The sequence below is a fragment of the Ictidomys tridecemlineatus genome, chromosome 4, assembly GCF_052094955.1.
Source record: "Ictidomys tridecemlineatus isolate mIctTri1 chromosome 4, mIctTri1.hap1, whole genome shotgun sequence".
NCBI lineage: Eukaryota > Metazoa > Chordata > Mammalia > Rodentia > Sciuridae > Ictidomys > Ictidomys tridecemlineatus.
Genome location: NC_135480.1, coordinates 73,078,345 through 73,100,179, shown reverse-complemented (window position 1 = coordinate 73,100,179; position 21,835 = coordinate 73,078,345). Strand labels below are relative to the sequence as shown.

The 21,835-nt window shown below is 32.1% G+C and overlaps 1 protein-coding gene across 14 annotated transcripts in view; it reads left to right on the top strand.

Annotated features, from left to right (window-relative positions):
• Picalm (phosphatidylinositol binding clathrin assembly protein) overlaps positions 1 to 21,835 on the top strand; it is a 100,135-nt gene that overhangs the window by 51,301 nt on the left and 26,999 nt on the right. For 6 of the 14 annotated variants that reach the window (XM_013357661.4, XM_013357659.4, XM_013357660.4 and 3 more), the window contains 8 exons: positions 3,125 to 3,236; positions 4,477 to 4,583; positions 6,324 to 6,365; positions 11,320 to 11,405; positions 13,147 to 13,270; positions 13,539 to 13,675; positions 14,422 to 14,525; positions 20,703 to 20,852. In XM_013357661.4, the coding sequence (XP_013213115.1) occupies positions 3,125 to 3,236; positions 4,477 to 4,583; positions 6,324 to 6,365; positions 11,320 to 11,405; positions 13,147 to 13,270; positions 13,539 to 13,675; positions 14,422 to 14,525; positions 20,703 to 20,852 (862 nt within the window). The remainder of the gene's footprint in view (positions 1 to 3,124; positions 3,237 to 4,476; positions 4,584 to 6,323; positions 6,366 to 11,319; positions 11,406 to 13,146; positions 13,271 to 13,538; positions 13,676 to 14,421; positions 14,526 to 20,702; positions 20,853 to 21,835) is intronic. The other 8 variants (XM_021725158.3, XM_078046815.1, XM_021725157.3 and 5 more) reach the window with 2 other exon arrangements.

Sequence of the window (21,835 nt, the reverse complement as noted above, 5' to 3'; positions counted from 1 at the left end):
AAGTTATTTTGGCTATTCTGGATCTTTTATTCTTCCATATGAATTTTAGTACTGTTTTTCTGTGAAGACTAATACCCATTATTCATTTTAATGCAGGTGACATTGAATGTGTAGATCACTTTTGGTAATATAGTCATTTTAACAATATCAGTTCTTCTTACCTATCCATCTTTCATGGTCTTCTTCACCTTCTTTCTTCAGTGATCTATAATTACCATTGCAGAAGTCTTTCACCTCACTGGTTAGATTTCCTAGGTTATGTATGTATGTCTGTATGTATTGAGTCATTCATGAGACTATTATGAATGGAGTTATTTTCCTGATTTCTTTTTTAGTGGATTCATTAGTGGTATATAGGAAGATTACTGATTTTTGTATCCTGCTACTTAACTGAATTTTTAAATTAGCTCTACTGGAGATTTTTGGATCTTCTAAATACAGGATCCTAACATCTGCAAACAGTGGTAATTTGACTTCATTCCTATCTATTTGTATCCTCCCTTTCTTCCTTCCTTCCTTCCTTCCTTCCTTCCTTCCTTCCTTCCTTCCTTCCTTCCTTCCTTCCTTCCCTCCCTCCCTCCCTCCCTCCCTCCCAGGCTAAAATTTCAAGTAATTATATTGAATAGGAGTGTTGAGAGTGTCTTGTTTCTGATTTAGAGAAATACTTTCAGTTTTTCTCCATTCACTATAATGCTGGCTTTGGGTTTGTCCCATATAGCCTTTAAAAAGTTGTGGTAACTTCCTTTTGTCTCTTAGTTTCTTCAGTATTATTATCATTATCATCATCATCATCATAAATAGGTGCTGAATTTTGTTGAAAGCTTTTTCTGCATCTGTTGAGATAATTATGTGGTTTTGGTCATTAATTCTATTTATGTAGTGAATTCCATTTATTGATTTGCATCTTTTGAACTATCTTTGCATCCCTGGAATGAAACCACTTTGGTCATAATGTACAGTCTTTATGTGTTGTTAAATATGACTTGCTAAGTTTTTTTAAAAAAATTATAGCATTATAGTTATACATAGTAGTTGGGTGTATTTTGACAAAATCATATGTGCAAAGAATTTGATTTTCAGTCCCCATTTATGTCCTTTCTCTCTCCTCCCTCCCTCCCCTTATTCTTTTTACCCCTACTTTACTGATTTTTTTTTGCCTGTTTAATAAATAAATAATTTGTTTGATTGGTACTTTCTACAGATACATAAAGAAATTTCCTTTGGTGTACTTATATATGCATATAACATGATTTTGTTAAATTCATTTCATATTTCCTCCCCTATCATATTTACTCTCTACCTCTTGTTTTCCTCTTTCTGCTGCACTGATCTTTCCTGTATTTTTATGATGTTGACCCCCCACACGTTTTTCCCACATGACACATTTCTGAACTAAAAATGAATGTTCAAAAATTTCTTAAAAAAATTTTTTTTGTAGTTGTAGATAGATAGCATGCCTTTATTTTATTTATTTTTATGTGACTAAGGATTGAACCCAGTGCCTCACATGTGCTGGCAAGCACTCTGCCACTGAGTTACAGCTCTAGCCCTTATACACCACCTTCTTTGATATTTAATAAGTTGTATTAGGAATTTTTGGATCTATGTTCATCAAGGATATTGGTCTGTAGTTTTCTTTCCTTGATATATCCCCCATCCCTTCTCTCTTTTTGGCCTCTGACTTAAGACATGCTTAAGACTTGCTTAAAGGCAAATCCTTGAATGGGATTGTGATGATTTCATGATGAAATTGTTTTTTCCTTTATATTATTAGTTGCTAGTCTTCAAGCTTCTTTAGGCAGGAAGCAGGACTGTGTTGTTCTCTGCTGTATCCCTATTTCCTAAGAATGTGTGGCACATAGTTAAGTGTTCAAAAAATGAATCCTGTGTTTCAAAATTAGAACAGGATTATCAAACTATAGCCTGCTGCCTGATTTTGTATGGCACATGAGATAAAAATTGTTTTTCTATACTTAAATGGTTGAAAAGTTTTGAAGAGTATTTTGTGGTAGGTGAAAAGTATATGAAATTTCAGATTTCAGTATTCATAGTGTTACTGGATCATAGTCAGACTTATTGGTTTACATATTGTTCATGGTTGCTTTTGTATTTTAACAACAGAGTTGAATAGTTAATAGCAAAGACTGGATGGCTCACAAAGTCTAAAACATTCACGGTCTGACCCTACCCCCAACTTGCTGACTTCTGTTCTAGAAGACAAAGAATATTGACATAATTACAAAAAAATATTTTGGTTTATATAGAGAGGCTTAAAGGGGCCAACCATAAATGTTTTTTTCATTTACTATATTATTGGATATCTATATAAAATTACATTTCAAATTTGTATTATATCATAATGTATGTAGCAATTTACTTGGTTTATCCATTTGATCAATTCCTTGAATAAAAAATAAAGGTATTTCCAGTATTCTTGATAGATAAATTAATGCTATTTTTTTTTGTTTCATTATAATTATTTTTGTCAACTCCTGTGGTAGATTCTTCTTAATCATGATATCACTTAATTCTCCCAGTGACCACATAAAGTTAGTTTGCAATACTGGGAAACGATACACTTAAAAAGATACATATCTTCTGTCTACCTTTACTCAGTGTTGTGGTGATTATAGTAGCCATTTAATACTTATTTAAAATAATTCAGTAAGTCTTTTATGAGCTTCTATCTAGAAATGGGCTCCATGTTGCTGTTAAAAGTACATAATGTAATAAATTTTTACTTAAAAGACTTTTTTGAAATATAATCTAGGAATTTCAAAAGTTAAAGGGTAAATGCCATTACTTTTTCCCACATGACACATTTCTGAACTAAAAATGAATGTTCAAAAATTTCAGTTTTGTTTGCTTATGTTTTTTATGTAAATCTGAATCCTTATCTAAGATTTTTGTAATATTTGGCTTGTAACTCTTAAGTGTAAGAAATCCAGAAAGTTCACATGTTAGCAAATTCATATGAAATGTATGTATTATAGAAAGCAAATATACACTTTTTCTCTAATATGCCTAAATGTTTGAATTTGCTGTTTTAATTTGAAGGGAGTCTATTTATCATTATCATTTAAAACATAAAATTAGCTAATTTTATTTTCTTTTTCTCCTCCAGGTTAATAGCAATGAACTTACAAATGGGGTAATAAATGCTGCCTTCATGCTCCTGTTCAAAGATGCCATTAGACTATTTGCAGCATACAATGAAGGAATTATTAATCTGTTGGGTAAATACTGTTGTAGCCTAATAATATTTTGTTATATGAATAAATAATATTTACTGAGTTGTTACTTAAAGCTGCCTAAAAATTCATTGCAATATGTTTATTCATTATAATTTATTTGTAGAAAAGTCTGTGCCTGATTGTGCAAGTTATTAAATTCATATTTTTATAATCAGAATGTTCAGCTAGAAGACCTTAGATTGTATATATTTGTATATTGTAGTACTGTGTATAAACCCAGGGGGCTTTCTGTCATTGAACTATATTCCTACCAACCCCTTGCACCCCCCCCTTTTTTTTTTTGCCTGGGGCCTTGCTGAATTGCTGAGGCTGGTCTTGAACTTGTGATCCTTTTGCCTCAGCGTCTGGATTAACTGGAGTTACAAGCTATGCCAATTGAACTTTGTATCTGTATTTCTTTATGTATTTTTATGTATTTCAGAAATATAAAAAAGAAATCCATTAAAAATTAAATGACTTTAAGATAGTAAATTTTATGGCATATATTTTAATCTTTAAATAAGATTTCTGTAGGACCAAATTTTGGTTCTACAGAAATCTTATTTCCTCATATTTTATTCCATAATCAGCTTTGTAAAATTGACTCCCCCCCACTCCTTAATTATTTAATTTTGGGCAGGGGTGTGTGAGGATTGAACTTGGGGCATCTTGAATACTATACATTGTCTACCACTGAGCTATACTTTGGTCCATATACTTAATTTTAAAATGAATAATTATTTTTAATGCATTAAACATTTATTTTTATGGGTGCCTTTTACTTTGAGGTACGGTAGGAATTTGTAGTGCTGTTAGCGCTGTTCACATTAAAGTTAAATGAGCTTTCCAAGTGACTTTGAACATGGTGAAGTTGTCATTTAATATGTTAATACAAATGCACTGTTAGTAAAAATAATTGTATAAATATTAGTGCTTTTTAATGTGGAGTAAAGTATGATACGTATACATGGAAATATATACCCAGGAAATTTTGAGGGTAGCAGTATTGTTGAACAAATTACTAATATGAGTAAAATCAAGTAATTTTTCTCTTTTTAATATAATAGCATCTCTTGGCTAATTTGCTTTAAATAGCTAAATTAATTTAACACTGATGTTTTTGTTGTAGAGTATATCCTTTGAGACCTATATGATATTTTGGGAGCTGTTACTGAATTTTTTTTTCCTTTTAAGTGTTATATTTTGATGTGAATAAAAGTATTTTTATATTTATTTTTGGCAGAAAAATATTTTGATATGAAAAAGAACCAGTGCAAAGAAGGTCTTGACATCTATAAGAAGTTCTTAACTAGGATGACAAGAATCTCAGAGTTTCTCAAAGTTGCAGAGGTAAAGTGTCTTTCAGGGACTGTGCCTCCTCACTTGCTTTTTTTATCTAAAAGTATGAGTATTGAGGAAATCACTCATTATCCAAATGAAAGATAGGTCTTCAGTATAGTAAGAATATATATGTATATATATGGTCATGTTAATATGCCAAAATGAATTCTGTAGTAGGTATAGATGTGATATAATATTTAATAAAACATATGCTACATATTTAATTCAATAGGGCATATTAAAATCATCTATTTTTAAATTGTTCTCTATAAAATAAGATAAATGATATACCACATAGGCTGTGATTTTTATGTTTAGAACCATGTATTTCAAAAGGTTTATTCTGTTAACTGTGATAGAGAATATTCTATGTCAGTACACATTCCATTTCTCCTGCATCAGGAGACTCATATTTGAAAATGTCTTTGTTTGCATATAGAAGTGCATTTGTATATTTATTTATCATAAAAGTAGGTTATAGGATAATCTAATTTTGTGAATCTTTAAAAATTACTTTTCTGAAATTATCACAGAAGACAGTTGTGGTAATGCTTGGGGCCATTATCTTCTCAACCCAGGGGCAGCTCTCAAGGGTTTTTCTTTTCTCCGCTGTCTACCTGTTACTGCTACAGATATCTCCCTAAAATAATTTGATCAATCACATCAAAGACAGTACCCTGAAACTAGCAGGATAGTGATTCTAAGCTGTAAAGCTATAGTAGTATTTTATTCTTTAGCTGATGGAATAGTATAGAACAGGATGATGAGACCTTTAAAGAAAATAACCTTGTAGTCTTTTTGTTTTTGTTTTATGGTACTAGGGATCAAATCCAGGTCCTTGTGCCTGTTAGTTAAGCTTTCTACTATTCAGCTATATCCTCAGCCCTACCATTGTTGTTTTTCTGCTATTTTAGGTTCCTACTGAAATTTATTTTGGATTTAAAGATCTTTCAAGGATAAATTAGTGATTTTTTTTTTGGTTTGGAGATGTTTAATTTTTTTTGTATTACAATTCTTTTTTTTAAAAAATATATTTTTAAAAAATATTTCTTTAGAATCAGTCATATGCTAAAAACATATGAGGGTAGAATTTATGTTCAGATTGCAGTAAAATTTTTAAAATAAGTGTTAATTTGTTGATTTTTCTCTTTGTCCTCTTGTGTTCTTTCTTTGCATTTGGTAGTTATAGTTACTGGCATAAGTTTTTAAGCACTTCCATCTCCAGAACCATCTGCTCCATATGATCTAAGAGATACAAGGACTCCCTTGCCTTAAAATATTCTGTCATGATATTGTATGTGGGCTTGCACTTTGATTAAGAGATCTTAGTTCTTGGAGTAAAGGCAATAGTAACCTTTTGAAATATGTTTCAAGGGGACACATGTCTCAGGCAGTAATGAGCTATTAACATCATTCTTGGATCCTCAGAAGTTGAGAAAAAGAATGAGTAGCAAATGAAACATGGCCACAGGATGGGATGCAGTTTTCTTAAGTTATGTGCTAGAATTTGTAGGAACTTTTTTTTTTTCCCTGAAAACTACCTTGTTCCTGAACTTTGTGGAAGTGTGTTGGGGGTTTTATGGACACAGATATATCCTGTTTAGATATTCCTTGACATATGTATAAAGCCTAAACTACCCAACTGACCATACATTTGGTAATCATCAGGGAAAGCTAATTTTCCCACAACTTATTCATAAAAATCTTTATTATAATTTTATCTGCTAAATATAATGCTTTTTCTTACAGCAAGTTGGAATTGACAGAGGTGATATACCAGACCTTTCACAGGTAAGTATATTATTAAAATATCGGTTCACTTTCTGTTGTATACTGTAATGCTAAGATGATGGATAGTTTATAATCCCTACTGTCAAAGAGATCAGTGTAAATTTTTCTACACAGATTTTATCATTTTGATATATTCCTGAAGATTGTTTTAACATTATAATCACATATAATGATCACATAAATGATCATTCTTCCTGCTACTGTTGTATACCAATCCTTTATTTATTTCCTTTAGTTCTCCCCACCCAGTCATTATCAAAAAAGGAAGAAAAAGTAAAAACAAAACCTGGGAACTGAACTTAGAATAGTATTGTACAAAATTTTCATTATATTAGTGGTAGAGAATTATTTTACATAAGATTTTTGTTTGTTTTTTTAAAAAAGTAAAAAGTTTTGCTTTGACTTAGGTGGGAGTATTAAATAGGGATAAACATCAAAGTATAATAAAAAATTAAGAGAGTGGGCTTTGTAGTTAAACTACCAGAGCTTAAGTCCTGATTGCAGTTAGCTGGCCTGGTGATTTTGGGGAAGTCACTTTTTATACTTTAACTTTCATCATCTGTAAAATAGGAATATTATACTACCTACTTCACACAGTAGATTGTGGATTAAATGAGCTAATACCTAAAACATATGAAGAGTAAAAAATATTTAGTTAATGTTAACTGTTGTTTATCATCATCTTTAAAAAAATTGTGGGAAAGAAACATTATACCTGCAGTTTCTTCTGGCGTATTCTCAGTGTTTCATTTACTGAGTATTTGTGTGGTATAAACTGTCTTTGTTAAATCACTTATGTCAGTTTTGTTCTTAATAGGTGACATCTCTTTTACCTTGTTTTGAACCATTCAATGACATCTTTCAAACACTTTGTTGTCACTGTTTCTCATTGTGTTTCTTTGCATTCATTCTGATTTATTCCTCTGATCTCAAGACTAAGTAGGCAGTAGATCTAGTTGTGGGTTATATGTAAGTAAAGCACTCATGCATATGTCCACATGAGATGAATTGGCTTCATTAAGACTGAGCATGTTATTCTGGGCTGAGTATGAGACACAGGTATTGCTTGAAGAATGTACAGTATAAAATTATCCGGCAGCTTCCGATTGCTCCATTATCCACCTAATTTGTCATGCCAGGTTCCTCTATATTTTGTTTTAAAATAGTAAATATTAAATAATACATAGAAATTACCTGTTGTCGTCATTTGTACTTGAATATTCATAGCATTATAATTGGGCAGGGTTGGCCAGCCTTTATCCCTTCCTCCTTCCCTCTCTCTTTATTGGTGATTGTTAAGAAAAAAGAACAACAAGCCAGGCATTCTTTTGGTGAGTCACAAGTTTTTCAGGAGTGAACCAAAAGTTGCCTACACATTAGGTAAGATGATGGTAATGTAGAAGAGTGGAAATTAGCAATTACTTATTATTATTATTATTTTTAGAAATTCCTCTAAGATGTGAAGCATCACATTTTTTAACTCTTAACTGAAATATTTGTGTTTTCAAAAAGTTATATTTGCTTAGGAATTTTAGAAATGTTTTGTCATGACTTGTAAATTTGATATTTGTAAGCCACCTCTTAAACCCTTCAGAAAAAATTGAAGTATAGTTTGAATGGGCACAGTTTTAACCTGCGATTTATCTGTGCAGTGGATTTGCTAGTGTTGTTTACTTTATGAATTCAGTGATCTTCTGCAAGATAGCTAACATGCTGCTGTTGTGTTAGAAGGGCTTTTTAAATGTTAATCACAATCCTAACACCCCCATGATCATCTGCACTAAAAGCTCTTGTTATACTTTAACTTTTATCATCTGTAAAATGCTGATTAACAGATTCGTTGCTGGGGGAGAGGATGTACATGTATAATATTCTCTTTTCATTATAAAAATCAATCTTACAGTCTATTTTTTTATTTTAAAAATAGTTTTCTCCTAGATCTCCTTGTGCTAAGGTCTTGGTATATACTGTTTAGAGAAAATACTGAAAGAAATGATTAAAGTTATAATTTGAAGAGGAATTAGCTAGGTGCTGCCTCTTTTGTTTTTGGATTGTGTAACCAGAAACTTCTCAAATCCCATAGAGTATTTGAGGTAAAGAAATGTCATTGAGCTGGGAACTGTGATACATGCCTATAATTCCAGCAGCTTGGGCAGCTGAGGCAGGAGGATTGCAAGTTCAAAACCAGCCTTAGCAACTTAGCAAGGCCCTAAGCACCTTAGTGAGAACCTAACTCAAAATAAAATACAAAAGGGGCTCAGTGGTTAAGTGCCCATGGGTACAGTCCCTTGTACTTACCCCCCATGTCATTGATGCATTTGCTTTGCTTAAATAGTGAACCATTCTTGCCCTGCGTACTGAAAAATTTCCTCTTGAGAGAAATTTGACTCTTAACCGAATACTAGTTTGATATTTGACCAATAGTCCAAGAGTTTTAAACTAGTCTTCAGTTTTTAAAAAATATTGTATAAAGTATCCATTTCAGTGAAATTTCTTAGATATAGACATTTGTTTAACCAATATACCATTCAAGACAGATCATTTTCATCACCCCAATCTTTTGTGTCCACCTTCATGTACAATTACAAGTTTGAATTCTGATATAGGCTTTAGAGATGCTTCAAAATGCTCCAAAAAGTGGGAGATTCTGTATGTGGCCCCTGGCCTCATGTGACAGGCCATAGTCAGAATGTGGCCACACAAAAAAGTATTTCTGAAATTACTCTTAGGCTATGTTTCTGATATATTGTGAAACCTATAAATTCATATTTAGACTTGGGACCCCTTCCCAAGATATCTCATTATATATATACACAAATATTCAAAATTAAGCAATTCAGAAGACTTCTGATCCTAAGCATTTCAGATAAGAAATACTTGGTTTGTAGCATAATTTTATCAGTTCTTGAACTTAATATGAATAGAATCAATGTTTGTTATATTAGTTGTAGACATTCAGTGGCAATACAGATTTAAACTTTGGGTATCCTACTATACTCTCACAACACAGATCATTTGAGATACCAGATGTATGAGATTTTTTCCCACACACACCAAGCAAGCAATCTTGTAAACACTATTTGGGTGTCTCCTAATTCACTTAAGTTCAATTTAATTCCAACACACTCTACCTGAAGAGAACTCCAGATCCCAGAGTCCCCAAATGTGCTATCTCTCTTCCACTTGAGATGTAAATCAATAGGAGGCTGTTTTACCAGTATTTATGACTGGTTACCTATAAATTAGGGTTCTAATAACCGTCCTCTTCAGGTTTGGTTAATTGCTAGAGTGATTCAGAGAATTCAGGGAAACAGGTTTGTTGGCTTATTATAAAGGATAAAGAGTTTCATAAGATGAAGCATGTAGGAAGGGATGTGGAGCTTGCATGCCCTCTCTGGGCATGTCATTTCCCCCAAACATCTAATTATTTGGTCCAAAGAAACTTTTTGAACTGACCTTTAGGGTAACATGCACAACCCTTAGAAATATGATTAGACAAAGGGGTATGATTAATGCTAACAAACTGACTGGAAAAACTCAGATCTGTCTGTTCAGATTCTTCAAGGCCTCTCTATTCGGTCTGCCTTTCTCCCAGGTGTGGGACAGGGTTCCTTTTGAAATGTTGGGTCTAATGATCTATTATCACAAAACGTAGATCAGAAAATTACTTTATGGCTAGCTTCAAGACAGAAGAGAAGATTAGAGCATGTTTTTAGTTTCTGTAATGGTTCTTGAGGAGAGAAATCCTAGTTTGTATATCCTGCCTTGGGGAGAAAAAGGAGAGGTGAAAGGAGGCAGGAAGTGAGAAAGACAGACTTTGCTTCCTGATCTCTGAAGCACTCTTAGGAATCCCGCCAACCTGTGTAGAGGATTGAATCCAGGGCCTTGTGCATGTTAGGCAAGTGCTCTACCTCTGAGCTATATCCCTATCTCACTCTTAGGAAGTTACAAAGGCTGTCAGAGCTGTATGTTAGAAACAGTAGACAAAAATAAGAGGGGTGTGTGTATGTGTTTGTGTATTGTAATATCATATAAGTATTTACTTTTATATCTGGCTGATAAACATGTTTCCAGATCTTTCCATGTTGTTAAATATACCATTAATTAATTCATTCTTCATTATTTTTAAGTAGTATTTCATTTTATGTGAACTTACAGTTTTCCAAATGTTTTTGGGGATTGCTCAGATTCTTGACTATATAAATAAAGCTACTTAAAACATTGTTAAATGAGTCTTTTCTTACGTCGATAAGTTTTCATCTCTTTTGAGTTAATAATAATAATTAGTGAAACTGAGTGGTTACGTAGTTGGGTAAATAATTAGGAGTGAAATTGGGTCATTAGGTAAATGTGTATTTAACTATAAAAGACCTGATCCTTTTACAGGTGATACGTTCTCACAAGTGGTATATAAGAGTTCCAGTTTCATATCCTAACAATTGATGTAGCTCATCTATTTAATCTTAGCCATTCTCATAGATAAAAAGGTGTATTTCATTGTAATTTTAATTTGCATCTCCTTGATGCTAATCTTCCATGTCACTTATCAGTAACTACCCTAAAGTAATGTTTGGATGCATTTAATTACTCAGCAAATAATTGAGTATCTGCTGCATGCTCAATAATATGTCTAGATTTTAGGAGTATGTTTTTCACTTAAAATTTAAATAAGTATAAAAAATTAAAGTCCTTACAAGATCTTTTTAATGTTTCATGTTTACATAGTCTTCAGTTTTTTATATTTTCGTTGTATTTTTATTAGTACCTCCAGCTAGGTCATGTTTATATAATAAGATAGTAGTCATTATCATTAGGTACCTAAAACTTCTTCCTCAGTGTTCATTAGTGCCAGAGGAACATACCTATTTTTGTTGCTCTCATGTTAGATAACACTTGATTTATTTTGGCCAATGACCTGATTATTATGAAAGTCTTAATATTTGTACAATTCTAGGCCCCCAGTAGTCTTCTTGATGCTTTGGAACAACATTTAGCTTCCTTGGAAGGAAAGAAAATCAAAGATTCTACAGCTGCAAGCAGGTACATTATTGTTTGTAGGCAAAGAGTGGGAGTGGTTTTTCTGAGGGGGTAGATGATCCAAATCAAGTTTCAAGTCACTTTTTTTTCCCTATCTTGATTTAATTATCTATATTATGGGCTTAATTATACTGTCAACCTTAAAGAATTGGTAACAGGATTAAATGTATTAATACATGTTAATTCTTGGGATACTCCCTGACCTTCAATAAATGTCAGTGTCTTTTTAGATGATGACAATAATGCCTTGGTTCAGAAGTGTTTTTATGTCAGCATTCCTCATAAAGATAATGCATTGATTTATATTGTTCCTTATAATTATAATATACTTTATATTAATTTATAATTGGAAAGCTGGAACTTAAACCAAGAATGTCTGACATGAAATTTCATTATCTTTTTCTAATGCCAGTTCATGGGATTGGTTTCTCACACGTCATATTTTAATCAGTTCAAATTTTGCACTAATTTCCCAGTTAATCTAGCAAATTGAAAATAACACAAATCGTCTCAAATCAGTGTTGTGACATGATTTTTATGTTGAGTAATTACTTGAGTAAATCTCATGTTTTCTTATGAAAATTTCCTTTCAACAGTAAAGAATTTAAAGTGTAATGAGAATCTTCCTTTTGTTCTTTTTTCCTAGTAATAAAATTTAAATAATTTCCAAGAGGAAAAGTCATTAATGAATTTTAATACTTTTTTTAAATCCTGGATTTGCACTTCGAATTTTCTAATGGGCTTTTGAAGTGCCATGAGGGTCTAAATGTGAAGGTTTGATTGTTTGAGAAAGTAATGTTCACATGTACCACTTTACTTGAAGTATTTATCATAAAAGCTATCATGTTTCTTGGATTTTTATCACAACTATATTACTATTCCTTTCTCTTCTGAGTTGTATCTTTTAGGTTAAATATTATTGTTACTTTATGTACTTAAAAGTAGAAATTAATGATGTTTAGTTTGTGGTAAAGGAAAATTAATAAAGGTCAGGATAGTTTTTCTGGCTAGAATTCTCTTAACACATATTTTTATTTATCTTGGAATTTAATGTTGAGTTTATGGTTTGGATAAATCTTTGATAAAAGGGAAAGGAGGGGGAGTCTTGCTGCGAACCTGCTAATAAGAAATGATGCATTGTGCACACATAATCCATTTGAAAAGGCAATTCTAGTTTGGCAGAAGAGCTGCACATAGAAAGGAGATACCACATAACCTAGTGGCTGGGTTGAAATTGATCTTCTTTTCAAGGAATCTGAAGTCCTTGGGGGAATGACATCTTCAAATGTCGTTATAGGGAAACATACCTAGCCATAACATTACTTAGTGATGCTCATGGTTTGGTGTTCTTATGGAAGCACTACCCAAAACCAGGTTTAAATTGGCGAAGGATATTTCCCTATGAGAAATGTAATGCTTTTTTCTGTCAGGACTCTCCTGGGAATATGAGGGCTCTTTCCCAATTGCATTGGTTCCCTCTCCTTGGGGTTTAGAAGAGTCAGGTTCTACTCTTGTGAATCTTTTCCAAAGTCTAACACTTAATTCTAAGTCAACGATGTTCTAATTTGCTCTAATCTTGTAGGCCACTAGTTAAAATATTTCATTTGAAGTACAGCTTTGGGTTTGTAAGTTAAGTTTACAATTAGAACTTACTCATGACAGGGTTGCCAAGAGCATATATGACCTGGATCTAATGTAAATTATTTGACAGAAAAATCAAATGACCTTTGTCCAATTATCCTAGGGCCACAACACTTTCCAATGCAGTCTCTTCTCTGGCAAGCACTGGCCTATCTCTGACCAAAGTGGATGAAAGGGAAAAGCAAGCAGCATTAGAGGAAGAACAGGCACGTTTAAAAGCTTTAAAGGTAAGTGAGTACATTTTATTTATTTAGAAAAGCAAATATGGGTATTCATAAAGTAATTGAGATGCTACACAAATTTAATAGTTTTTAATTTGTGGTTATCACATGGGTTGAAACAGTCTAATTTTTTATCTGGACAGAATAATGGGTGTTAACTGGAAATACTCTTCTGCTGTCTTTCTAAACAAAATTAGAAAGCACTTTTTTTCTTGATGGCTGTAAAAATAAATCTCGTTTCTGAATTCCTTATGATAGTTTCCTTTCTCAACAGGAGCAGCGCCTAAAAGAACTTGCAAAGAAACCTCATACCTCTTTAACAACTGCAGCCTCTCCTGTGTCCACCTCAGCAGGGGGAATAATGACTGCACCAGCCATTGACATATTTTCTACTCCTAGTTCTTCTAACAGGTATGGGGAGAGATTAAGGTTATCTTTGGTTATTCAGGTACAAAAAATTCTAATAAAAGTGTTGCAGATTTTTTCAGGTTTACTTTGATTTATGAAGTAAATTACTTTGATTATCCCTAAGTTTACACAAAAGGGATGGTGCTAAATGGTGTAATTGGTAGAATGTGAAATGATATTTCATATTTAGGAAATGGAACATGACAAAATTACCATTTTTACTAATTGGAATATAACAAAAGAAAATCAGTATTTTCTGGGGAAGTCATTGACTCTTTCCAGAAAAACTATAATTACTTGAATTCTATGTAAATTTAATACACAGTATTGGAATACTTTTCCAGGCCTCTTTAGAAATATGTTGTTAAATGAAGGACATACAATTCTTATCCTGCAGAAACTGTTCCTCTTTTTGAGGGTTACATCATTGGGGCTCCTTTTTTCCCCTTTCCTTTTTTTTTTTTTTTTCTTTTAGAGAGAGAGTGAGAGAGGGGGAGAGAGAGAGAGAGAGAGAGAGAGAGAATTTTTAATATTTTTATTTTTTAGTTCTCGGCAGACACAACATCTTTGTTGGTATGTGGTGCTGAGGATCGAACCTGGGCCGCACGCATGCCAGGCGAGCGCGCTACCGCTTGAGCCACATCCTCAGCCCCCACTTTACTTTTTAATGTTTTAATTTGTGTGTGGGTGGTGGCTCATTAGCAAAGTTTAGCTAGGAAATAACATATCTTTCCAAAATATTTTCCTAGCACATCAAAGCTGCCAAATGACCTGCTTGATTTGCAGCAGCCAACTTTTCATCCATCTGTACATCCTATGTCAAGTACTTCTCAGGTAGCAAGTACATGGGGAGGTAAGCATTAATGATTTCTACTTTATATGTTGTATAAGTTTCTCCCCTCTCCATTGTGTGATGTTTTATTCATTTATATAGTTTTTGGTTACACTTGATACATGAGAACTTGAGAAATATTAAAGTGGCACTGAACTAATTTTATGGCTTGAAGACATTTTCATTTCATGAATGGAATTTTGGAATTTACATTGTTTAATGAAGATGAATTAAATATAAGAGGCAAGGCCACCTTTCTAAGTATGAAATCATTCTTTCAATGTGAATTTGATACCATAATCAGAAATTTGCTTTTGATACAGGAAAAAATTTACTTTCAGGGAAAACCCTCTTCTTTGTCAGTGTATGACAATGTTCTAGAAAAACTTAGATGGTATTATCAGGTAGTCAGGTATGTTGTGACCAGGTATCTCATGACAAGCTTTAATGTTGATTTATTCAGACCTGTAAGATTTTGGTACTTATAAAATTTCTCCCTAGCACCAGCAAGAATATTTGCTACCCTTGAAGAGTTTTTTGATTATGAGGTGACCATAGCCTATCATCTTAGAAGGAAAGTGCCTAGTCCATGTCAGTTTCTACACAGTTTTGCTTAGATATCTGGTTTTCAAATTGCTTCTTTGGGTTGTTTTTGGTGCTTTTGTTTGTATATATAAGTATTATTTTATAAAATAGTTATTTAAAAATTGCTATGAAGGAAAAGGGGGTATTCTAGGAGGGAAGGATACTAAATAGAAAATGTCTCAAGTTAAATTTTATATTGGCTTACATTTTAAAATCTAAATTGATAGACTTATCACTCATAGCAAAGTTTTTACAGCATTTGAACTAGGTTGTTCTCTTCTTTATTTTAATGATTTGCATTTCAAGAAAAATTTTTTAGTACTTCTTTCTTTCTTTTTATTCCTTTATTTTATTTATTTATATGTGGTGCTGAGGATCAAACCCAGTGCCTTACACATGCCAGGCACTTGTTTTACCATTGAGCCACCACCCCAGCCCTAGTACTTATTTCTTAAAAGTACTGCTTTTGTATACTATTATGTAAGCCATGTGAAGTCAGGAGTTTTAAAAATAATTTGTTCATTGCTATATTCCCAGTGTGTAGAGCACTTTTTTTTTAATTTAAGTATTTTTTAAGTTGTTGATAGACCTTTATTGTGGTGCTGAGAATTGAACCCAGTGCCTCACACATGCCAGGCAAGTGCACTACCACTGAGCCCCAGCCCCAGTCCTAGAGCACTTCTTGATATATAGCAGGTACTTAAATAAATTCATTTAACAGGTAATTAGTTGACTAAGTGGATATTTTCTCCTGTTCTGGGCAGATTATTTCTATTTTATGGTGTGGCAACAAACAGTAAAACACTAAAACAGTAGATTTTTAGGATAGTTTTGTGAGTCTTAATGAATTAAAAAAATTAAGGCTGATGACTAGTTAATTTAGCAAAATCTTAAGATCTTGGAGTAATTTCTAAAAATGATAAGATAGCTTAAATTCAGTATTTCAAAAATACTGAAGAATGAACCATAGGCAGCAAATTAAGGTTAAGAAAGGAGTTTCTAAGTCCTAAGGTTTCAATTCTATCAACATTTCAGCAAAAATTATGATTTTTAATAGGTTGGAAATCAAAATCTAGAGTTTATACATCTCTTTATTTGTTTGTTTTAGTACTAGGAATTGAACACATTGGTACTTAACCACTGAGCTACATCCCAACCCTTTTTATTTTTTATTTTGAGATGAGGTCTTACTGAATTGCTTGAGGCCTTCCTAAGTTGCTGAGGCTGGCCTTGAATTTGTGGTTTTTCTGCCTCAGCCTCTTAAGTCCCTGGGATTACAAGTATGTGTCACCACTCCTGGCATGTATATGTGTAAATATATATATCCACATATATTTATTTTCCAAATGCTCTAATGATTTACCATTACTTTTTTTAAAAAATATTTTTTGGTTGTTGATGGACCTTTATTTATTTGCTTATTTATATGTGGTGCTGGGAATTGAACCCAATGCCTCACACGTACAAGGCAAGTGCTCTATCTCTGAGTTACAACTCCAGCCCCATACCTATTTACTTTTATCAAAAGAGTAAACTTCTGAAAACATAATAATTAAATAATAACTTTAAAGTTACCGTAAGAGATATATTTGTTCCTTGGTTATATCCTGATTTTAGGATTGTCAATCTGACAAATTTATATGCTTATTTTCTTTTCTTCTGTTAATTGCTTTAGAATTAACATGACCATTTAAGTAGTTTTGACTTTTTCCTATTTCTAATAAACTAAGACTGAAAAGTTATTTTTTTGAGTAGACTAAAATTTTAACAGAAGGCTTAATGAAATTAGTATATTTAGTACTTCAAAGAAACTTAATTGTGAAATTCTTAGTGGTTTTTATCTGGACATACTTAGTTAATTTCAATGAGAAAGTTTTTGGAGTGATTTAACTCATGAAAGTAAACAGACTATATTGTGGGAGAATAATTAAGTACTTTCAGCTTTAAGAATTACTTGGTGTCCTATAAACAAATTATTTCATAATAATCTATGCATAAACACAGTATGTGAAATATATTTAATCATGTCTATTTTTGTTTTATGTTATTTTGCATTGTTATTTTCATAAAATTTCCCCTCGGATTTTAACATTCAGTTCACAATGCATGAGTAGTGAGCCCATCAAAAGTCAAAATCAAGAACAGTGGGAACAGGGGCAATAGAAATTGTACTATTATTTTTCTAAAACTTTTTTGTTAACATACAAGGAATGAGCCCTTCAATTTAAGCAGAACTAAACCCTGTCTTGATTTACACATAAAGATACTTGACTTCTAAGTTGGTGATAATTTTAGGGTTTTGACTTCTGCATGACTAAATAACTGAAGATTGTTTGAAGCCAAGAACTTTCAGATTATCATAAAGAAATTTAACACATGAAAAGATTTCATCATCTTGAAGTATTTTGAAATTAGCCATTTATCTGAACACTTTAATATTTTAAAAGTTTATATCATGCTTTTTGCAGCATGTGACAAAGTATGATTTTTAAATAATCCCCAAATCTTGTTCTGTGCTTACTTTGCTTTTATTAGTTAAATATGTATGTTAATAATAGAACGAGTATTTAATTTCTTATAACTATTTTATCATAAGCATTTGTATTCCTAGACTTTGTATGTTTTTAAAAAATATTTTTTTACTTGTGGTTGGACACAATACCTTTATTTATTTATTTTTATGTGGTGCTGAGGATTGAACCCAGGGCCTCACACGTGTTAGGTGAGCACTCTGCCGCTGAGCCACAACCCCAGCCCAAGACTTTGTGTATTTATATGAGAAGATAAATTAAGCTTCCACCTGAAAATGAAAGAGAGAACACAAGCTCCCCTGTTCCCTTGTTTGCATTGTTAGGGAGGCTTTGATTTTCAAGAAATGGTCAGGAGTCTAAACAAGCACTTGGTGTTGAATACTGATATTCCAAAAAGATTTAGGTTTTTATTACTAAGAAAACTGAGTTAACAGTGCATCTAAAAATATATAATATTATCAGCTCAGTGCACTTTTGAGTATTTGAAGCAAGATTTAAAATTTAAAAAAATATATATTTAGTTGTAGGTGGACACAATACCTTTATTTTATTTATTTATAAGTGGTGCTGAGGATTGAACCCAAGGCCTAGGTTCAAACCTAGGCGAGCACTCTACTGGTGAGCCACAATCCCAGCCCTAGGATTTCAAAATTTAAGTGTGAAAGAATTATCCATTCTGAAGTTTCGTTTGCTTTATGTTTAACTGGCATGAAGCACACAATACTTCATTAAAAAATTCAGTTTCATTTGTAAATATAGATTATCAAGTGTTTAAGACCCCAAGACTATATATAATATGACCATGGTGTTATTTCAGTCCTTGTTTTAGCTTTTTAAAATTATTTTTCCCTGACTCTAGTTGCCATAAAATTAAACTTTCATGTGAATAATGATTCAAAAAATGGACAAAATTATTTTTTTAAAGCTTAGGAGATTTAGAGTAATTATTAAGTATTAATAATAGATTACAATGATATAAAGTTCCTATAATATTTTACCAAGTAGATCAGAAGCTGGTTTTTCTTATTGTCTGATTGATCTACAGTATAATGCATTTGTACGTGTTTCTGCATATTCGTCTCAAATGTTTCACATAATAGAAAATGATTAAAATTAGGTGCTTAGATAAAATGGTATTAATCAATTAAACAGCAGATAATGGTAACCTTACTAAACATGTTTTTTCTCATGAATCAATGGATCTGCTATTGAAATGCAATTTATTCATTTATTTATTTATGCATGCATGCACATTTGTACTGGGGCTCAGACCCAGGACAATTTATAAATAATTATTAAGTATTAATAATAGATTACAAGATATAAAGTTCCTATCATATTTTATCAAGTAGATTAGAAGCTGGTTTCTAAGCAAATGCAAATGCCTAGAATGTCACCAAGCTACATCCCTGGCCCTGTTCTTTTTATTTTAATGACTCCTCTCATTGTTTGTTTGTTTTGTTGTTGTTTGGTTTTTTTTGGCTTGGAAGATTAGAGAGATGTTTTATATTACATGGTCAACAAAGTATTTTGTACTTTAAAACTCCGTGCCATTATTAAGTTTAAAATAGTACTTATCCCAACTGGTCAAGTCTAAACTTAATGCAACTCCTTTCTTATGCAAGGAGCAGTTAGAATAGATAGCATTGCCTTTTTATGTTAGTATAAAAAACCCAGTTTTTTATATCTGCTTCTTATTGTTTATTTCTGAGTTATTTTTTCTGATTCTTTATCCTGTTGTTTCATTTACTGGGTAGTAGATAGGAAGGAAGACAATGTTAAAACATCATTTGAGTTTGAATAGCATAATCAGCATACTTTTGAGAAGTTTATAGGACTTCATATTATATAAATATTACAGTTTTATTAAAAATATATGTTATGCAAACCCATGAGCTCAGTGTTTTCTTAGTATTTTCCTCTTCCAAATAGTCATGTTTAGGGTTTTGGAACATTGAATTTACTTGACTGAATAACTCTTATTTTTTGACTTTAAAGGAAGTGTCTGACATATTGTAGTCAGTGAGCTGATCCTTAGGTCATTGCTGCCCTCTTGTCAGTTATTCAGTCTTAAAAAAGTGAAATACAATGCCTACTACTGGAAGTACCGCTGTATTCTTCAGTGAAGGTGAAGAACTTAACAAAAATAATCAAGAAGCTTCTACTGGTTAAAAATGTAGAATTCTTGTTTTTAATTTATAAAATAGAAAACAAAAGTCTTTTTAAACTTTTTTGCTACTCTTTTTCTTCTCTTTAGTTCACTCTTCAAAGCTTAAGAATATAGGTAAATGAATTTTAGTTGTTAGAATGATTATGATGAATGAAGTATAGGTACAGGAAATCTGATTCTAGAATAACTTTAGATGTAGGATTTGATTACAGTAATTAGTATATTAGTCCTATGATGAGAACATTGCTTTTGATCTTCCATCAAAAAATCATTTGAAAGACTCTAAAGCTCTTAGCTAGACCTTCAAAGCTATTGCCCTCTACCAAATGGCAGTTTTTCATCTTTGTTCCTAAATGTCAAAAATCTCTTTCTCCATCCTTAAATTTTTTTCTTCATTTTAACATTTTATTTCCTACTTCTCAGCTGGTACAGGAAATACTGCACATACTATAAATAGCCTCTTACCCCTAATTTGAAATTATCACCCTTCTTTTTGAAAGTTTACTTATACCACACTTATACCAATTGTTTGTGTCAATTATTTGAGTAAACACAGCTGTGCAACCAAAGCCAATTCATTGTCACCTAGGACAGGGAAGGTGGGTCAAGGTGAGTGGCTCTTTTATGGAAACATCTTGATTATTCTCTTTTAACTGTTGGCTTTCTAATGTTGGGAGAACAAATCCTTAACCTGCTGCTGTTGTTAATGGACACATAAATGTTTTTTTTTTCTTTCCCTAAAGATTCCTTTTAAAATATGTTAAATGCAATTCTTCCATTAGATGTGTTTGCATTTAAATTAATAAACAATAATATAGCTACTACTTTTCACTTTGCATCTTTTGACTAATTGCAATACTAATTTATTTACTTCCTTTCTTCATTTTGCCGTAATACATTTGGACTGCACAGATCCTTTCTCTGCTACTTTAGATGCTGTTGATGATGCCATTCCAAGCTTAAATCCTTTCCTCACAAAAAGTAGTGGTGATGTTCACCTTCCCATTTCTTCAGATGTATCCACTTTTACTACTAGGACACCTACTCATGAAATGTTTGTTGGTAAAGTACCATTTAACATTTTTTTCCAATTCATGTTTATACTGCCTAAGTATTTTTAATGTATCCATTAATACTTTTAAAGCACTGCAAAGTCGCTTTGGATTTTAACATCAAGTTGTAAAATAAACAAAAAAGCAATAATAATGTAGTAATGTAGTGGGGTTTTCAAATAAACACTAGTGTCCCTAATTTTATTTAATATAGGTTTTTAGTAAAAAAAAATTTTATGTTGAACTCTTTTAAAGTGTTTTGTTCTCTGTGAAATGCTCCAGCTGTCTAGCATCACAGGGAACATCTTCTTTATTAGGAGCTGATTATAAAGTAATACCTTTGTGCTTGGGAGGATGTTGGAAATACTCTTAGTAGTGATCTTAATTATTTTTTTAAACTGTTTCAAATTACAATTTTATATTGTCTAATCCATACATACCCCTTCATCCCAATCTTAGGGTTTCACATTATTTTTTGCCTGGAGACAAGTGAAAAGTAGAAACTATGTGGTGTGTTTTAACTAATAAAGTAGAAAAGTGATTTGACTTGAATAACCTGTGATTGCAGTATAAAAATCCATAAAATGGCAGTTTCATACTTGAGTTATATAGGGAAAAGTGAATTTCTAAGTATATACTAAAGCAGAATTAATTCTGTTTTAAAAAAGAAAAGGCGAGCTGTTCTCTTCAAGATAGTGAAACTGTAGTTATTCAGTTCAGAGAAACAGTTTAAGGTGATATGAATTTGAATATTTGATAAAATAGCATGTGGAAAGTCATTTTGTTCCCTAAACAGATCATGTGAGTACATTCAAAATATTCTGTTGGATATGTATGAGAGAGAGGGAGGAATTAAGTAGAACGTTAATAGGGGAGTCCAGAGAAAGTTTCAAGTTAGGGCTAACTGTGTGTGTGTGTGTGTGTGTGTGTGTATTCTAAAGCTTAATCATATATCTATAAAGAATATATTATATATATTTATATATAAAGAAT